The sequence below is a fragment of the Centruroides sculpturatus genome, unplaced genomic scaffold (assembly GCF_000671375.1).
Source record: "Centruroides sculpturatus isolate CEXI.00-Female unplaced genomic scaffold, Cexi_2.0 scaffold8, whole genome shotgun sequence".
NCBI lineage: Eukaryota > Metazoa > Arthropoda > Arachnida > Scorpiones > Buthidae > Centruroides > Centruroides sculpturatus.
This window is the reverse complement of record NW_019384535.1, coordinates 66,359-72,358: the sequence shown is the minus strand read 5'-3', so window position 1 is coordinate 72,358 and position 6,000 is coordinate 66,359. Positions and strand designations below refer to the sequence as shown.

At 32.1% G+C, this 6,000-nt stretch overlaps 1 protein-coding gene across 1 annotated transcript; it reads left to right on the top strand.

Annotated features, from left to right (window-relative positions):
* The first annotated feature begins 252 nt into the window (after window positions 1–252).
* Window positions 253–1,494, top strand: LOC111623161 (nucleosome assembly protein 1-like 1). The gene has a single exon (XM_023365633.1). It carries the CDS (start codon window positions 347–349, stop codon window positions 1,334–1,336), a length of 990 nt encoding a protein of 329 aa, XP_023221401.1. The 5' UTR covers window positions 253–346; the 3' UTR covers window positions 1,337–1,494.
* Window positions 1,495–6,000: the final 4,506 nt, after the last annotated feature.

Sequence of the window (6,000 nt, the reverse complement as noted above, 5' to 3'; positions counted from 1 at the left end):
AATAAAAATTGCAAAAAGTTAAAAAGTATAAATAATTTTTATTTCGTTAAACTTGTAATAGCGACATCTTGCGTGTTTTTATATTAAAAATAAAATTTAATAAAAATTTTTCAGTGACCTCTTGCGTGTGTGTTATAAACTCGAAAAAAATTAATGAAAATTTTTCCGTGAAATTATAAATAAGTCAATTTTATTTAAATTAAGTATTAAAAATTTAAAAATTTAATTTATTAACTGAGTAGTGACATCTGGTATCAAAATAAAAAAAAAATTTAAAAAAAATCGAACGAGTGTGTTTGAATTGGATCGCAAAGAACGAGAGGAAAAATTTTTTTAAAGTATTTGAATGATGGATAAAGAGGAAATTGGCGATTTAACAAAGATAGATGATGATATATGTAAGTGTTTTAAAGAGGAAGATTTAATTTCTTTCATCCCGAAATATCATCCTCAAGTACAGAAACGGATCCAGCATCTTCGTAAATTACAACTGGAATATATCCAAGAAGAAATGAATTATTATAACGAAATTCATAACTTAGAAGTTAAATACGCTCGATTGTTTGCTCCGATATTTAAGAAGAGGCAAGAGATCATTAATGGAATTGTAGAAGTATCGGAAGAAGGAGAAAGTCGCACCTACGACACAGAAAAAACAGTTCGGGATAAAGAAGAAATTGAGATTGCACCGTGCGAAATGTGCGGACATAAATCTATTAAAGGTGTTCCATATTTCTGGTTAGTTGTATTAACAAATTCGAGCTTAAGAAGAATGATCAGCCTTCGAGATGAACCGATTCTCAAGCATCTGAAAGACATCAAGCTGAATCACATCTCCGAATCCTCAAGAGATTATGTCTTGGAATTCCATTTTGAACCGAACGAATACTTCAATAACGCCGTTCTAACTAAAGAATATTCAGTAACGTGCGATTTTGATCCGAAAAATCCGTATTGCTACGAAGGTCCCAGTTACGTTAAGAGTAAAGGATGCTTCATAGATTGGAAGGAAGGGAAGGATATTACGTTGAAAGTATTTAGAGGAAACGAAGGTTCATCAGAAGCTGATTGCTATAGAAGTGTAGCGACGGAATCATTTTTTAATTTCTTTAAAGATCTACCCGAATTAAATGAAAATCAACGCGATGACGAGAAGCAATTGCTTTTATTTGATTACGAGATTGGCGAATATATTAAGGGTAGAATTATACCCAAAGCTATACTTTATTATACTGAAGAAATTAATGACGATTATGGTGATTCCGACACCGAATGCGGATTTATAGGGTCGCATTCGAGCATTAGCGATGATCTGGATGATGATAATGATCCATAATTAACATTTCTTAAAAATCATAAATGCTTTTTTTCATTTAAAATTTTTGTTTCTATTTTTCAGATTACTTTAATTATTCAAATTTAATTTCGTTTATGCGTAAGTTAGCATTGAAAATTCTTGTAGTGAATATTAATTAATAAATAAATAGCTTGAGTTTGTGACTTTTGTACGAAGACAATTTTAATCTTTAAACGTTAAAAATTTTCATGAAAATTTCGTGAAATTCTCATGAAAAATAGCATGATATGATTGCAAATATAGGATTTTCAAATCTATATTTCTACGGGAAGTAAATTTCTTCGATAAATTATTATTTAAAAAAAATCTAGCCACGAGTTAATTTTAATTTAATTACTCTTTATTGTATAAGGAAAATTGTTAATTTTGATTGCATAAATAAGCAATTCTTGCCTAAAATTAAATAGGAGACCGAGATTTAACCGGAACAAAGAACAATAACCGCGCAGCCATGCATTGACTCGATAGAATTTCGTCTACTTCGACTAATTTCGTTTTCTTTTTACTTTGTAATTTGAGGCCGTATTATGGTCATCGTCTCTCGTCTATCGTCGCTGATTGGCTAATCATTAGTTTACATCTCGATAGATCATCGCGTTTCTCTAAGGGTGCGACTATGGCAGACGCGAATTTAGAGCGAGCGAGAGGTTGCGAGCGATTTAGTTTTCGCAAAGGAAAACCATGCACAAACGAGAAGCGAGAAATAACGCTGGCGAGAGCGAATTTCTGGTTCTCGCACATATCTGACAGGTTTTGATATTTATCGCGTCTCGCCTCTTCTCGCTATATATTCTCGCTCGTTCGCGTCTGCATAGTCGCTCCCTAACCGCGATTCTGGATAACTTTTTCTCTCTTCGCTTCTCTCGTTTATCAGAGACGAGCGGGTAGTTGTCTTTCGCCTGGATTTCGTTATATCCAATATGGACGACTGGATGCAACTCGCGCTGTGCAATCGAATTAGAGAACGTTTTCTACTCGGGAAAGAATATTTCGGAAGAGAAAATGCTTCCGATTTTCTTCCAGTGTCTACTCGGAAACGTCACTGATTTCAATTTTTTTGTTTCTTTTAATTATTCTATATCAATTACTGAACTATCGAATACGACGTTAATCTTACTTAGATAGTTAAGGAGAAATTAGATGGTAATATTTCGTAAAATATCTAACTTAGGTTATTAAAATTTTTATTTGTTAAGAGATAAATTAAAAGTACAATCTAAAAACATTATAAAAAAAGCATCGTCGAAATTGCTTTATTCGAACACGTGTTTTTCTTGCCACGTTTTCTACGATTACGTACTTCGCATTTTTGAAAATTTTATTTTAACCAATTTCATTGGTTAAAATTCTATACCGTATTGAGCGCGCAGATAACCCGAACATGTATAATCAATCGAATAGAATCGTGACGTCAACGACAAAGACCAGATCGTTACGAACGACCGAAATCGCCACTGTGAATGAGAGACGAATTTCGTCTCTCTCTTTGACGTCATTCGTCGGTGATAGAAGAGTAGAGAGTTAAGTGATCAGAATACGGGCCCTGGTTTCAACGATGCTTCATGTTCCTCGTCCATTCTTTTTCTTTTACGCGTTGTTCGCTTTGATTTTAAATGTGCCAACTCGTTCTTTTCTCGTTGGCACCTTTCTTAAGATATTTCCAATCCTTTCCCAACTTCTTAGCAATGCCCGTAACACGTAATTCGGGGGGTTTCGACTTCTCTTCCGAAAAACAATCCGTATAAAAAAAAATAAATGGCAAAGAATTCTTTTTAAGCAGGTGAGATGTAAATATTCAATTGCTTGAATTCATAAATATTATTTTTTGAAGTTCATGTCGTAATTTAGTCTTAACCTGTGCAAATAGTGTTTTTACTCCAAGACTATACACTGAATTTCAATTTTTATGAAACATTTTTGGAATTACAGTAATGTGTCTGAACCAGTTCTACAAAAAGTTTTAACTCCAAAAATTGCTGTGTATTCATTTATATAAGTATCGATTGATTTATTTTTAGAACACACAACAACTCTCACTTAGTCAATACTTATATAAATTAATGTATAGAAAAATGGTATTTGAGAGCTTGCATTTAGTCTGCATACCAGTTGAAATGGCTAACGACACGTAAACATCATTACTAATGACTATTAATTCTTTTATGTAGTCTCTACCAATTGACGGGCTTTCTTGCACTAATGACACTTCTTAAGGAACTGTATTAAGACATTTTTATGTGAAAGTTCTGTTATAAAATAGAAGGTGTATTTCATGCTTTTAGGCTCTGCATGTACGCAGGGAATTTCGACGATACTCTCTGAAACTTGTCAAACTTTTACTTTTTAACTTTAATAATTATTACGTTTATGTGATGGTTATTTGTACGATATTCCGTAGAATCGTGGTGTCGATGTAAACTTTATCGTTGAGGTCCACATCTACGAAAACGCTTATCCGAATGTTTAGAATATTCTACATATAGTGGCTGTGTTGTTACATGCAGTGATATTTGTGCTTTCGACAGGTACTCTTGACAGGTGCTTTTGACAGGTATCGACTGCCATGTTAGTATAAACACTAAAATCTGTACTACGTTTTGGGCAGGAAATTAAAATCTATTTTATTCATCTAAATCTACATTGTTTTATCTCGAATCTAACTATTTTCCAGATTTTGTTTAATTATTATAAAAAAATCAAACTTTAAACCGTTATGTAAAGTAAATAACTCTTAATATACTATTATTTCCTTAATTTAAGCACGAGCCAGGTCTAGTAGGTCGATTGTCTTCTTAACTCTCGTGCATATGATTGTGTATTTGTACTGCTCTCGGATCAATCTTATCCTTATCATTCTCATTATGTTGATAATATTTTTCGGACTGTGTGTTTTTCTTTGCAGAATATAACTAGAGTTTTTATTATAATTACAGTGTATGATAATTTTGATTTCAACTTCTGAAACTGTTTACAACGAAAACTAAAACATGTTGACCTCTGTCATATGATTAACAACATTAGTGGAATTAAAAAAATAACAAGTTGCTAATAATAGTGGAAAATTCACACATCAGTATTTTAATTACTTTTACGTAAGACATTAATACCAATGATTAATTATCCTTAATTAAATGATAAATTTTATTTTTCATACGGTTAATACCGCTTAATACACTTACTTAAAAATATGATAAGAATCATTTCGAGCGTAAGTCCCGCGGTTGATAACCAGAAGGATGAAATATGTCTGCAGTGTTTTCTCTCTTCATTTACTTCAATTTCGATCGTCTACGGCTTGGAATTTTTTACTCCTTGCTACTGTAACTTAAACACTGACGGTCGCTTTCGCACAGCTTTCAACTTTTACATCTCATTTATTGAATGCCTTCATTGGATACATTCCGTTCTTCTTATATGTATGACACTTCCTTACGTATCAAATGTAACTCCTTGCTTTTCCTCGTTCTCGGTATTCGAGTATGACATATATATCAGAGTAACTACTACAAGCATTAGTTTGGCTGTGGCTGCAATATTCAGTATTGTAAAAAGAGTCAAACTGAATCCGAAAATACAATTAAAAAAGTCATTTCGTTTTCCTAAACGTCAGTTATATGCTACTGTCAACACTCTACAACTTTTCGCAATAATTCTAACTGTTAATTTTACTATATTCGTTCATAGTATGATCGCTTTTTTATTTTATCCTGCTTTAGAGAAAGGAAAGACCTTTAAATATGAACCGTTTATCTGCTGCATCGAAATTGGTGTCTGTAGCACTTTACTCGTTGGTGCTTTAGCATACATCTTTACGTTCCTCGTTCTGTTTCACTTTATTGTAATGAAGGCATTCGAAAAAGTATCAGAGAATTTGTATCTGCTGAGAAAGAACATTCCAAATTTGAAATCTCGACTGAATGAAATTATAGCGCAACACGATGAACTTTGGAATTTTACCGATCAAATCAACGGACCCTTCAATTACGTATTCATAATAATGTACGGTATTTTATTAATGGAAACCAATCTAATGTACTTTAATTTCAACTTTTCTGAAGGAAAGTTCGCGTTGAAAATTTTCTTTTCGTTACTGTGTGTAACTCTCACTTTAGCGTGTATTTTAATGGGATTCTTGTTATCCGCCTTCACATCTGCTGTAATGTATTTTTGTCGAATTTCCAAGATTTACTACATTTGCAGATTTTTTAAAATTCGTTATATATATATATATTTCTTTTTTTTCAGATGCAAACGTCTTTTCAAGACATCAGAAGATTTGCTGACTGCCATCTCGAATTGGAACAGAAATTAAAGGTTTGATATATTAAAACATATCTTTATCTAGTAAATCGTATATTCGGTTTTCGTGTAATTATAATACAATAATAAATAGTAATAACTTTTCAGATTTTGAATTTTATGAAAAGATTCGGTAAAGAATCCCTGTGTCTGTCTTTCAGAAATTACTTTAAGATTACAAAAAAGTTTCCAATAAAGGTAATATTTTTAAGAAAATAATTTTTTTCTAATTTTAATATTGATGCCTTAATTGAATTCTTCATTTAAACATTTCAGATGGCAAGTTCTCTACATTCCATATTTTCTGGTCTTTTAAATATAAAGAAAGCTTCGAAACATAAAAC

What these genes read in the sequence shown, in the direction of transcription:
- LOC111623161 (XM_023365633.1), top strand. Translation starts at nt 347, where the DNA reads ATGATGGATAAAGAGGAAATTGGCGATTTAACAAAGATAGATGATGAT.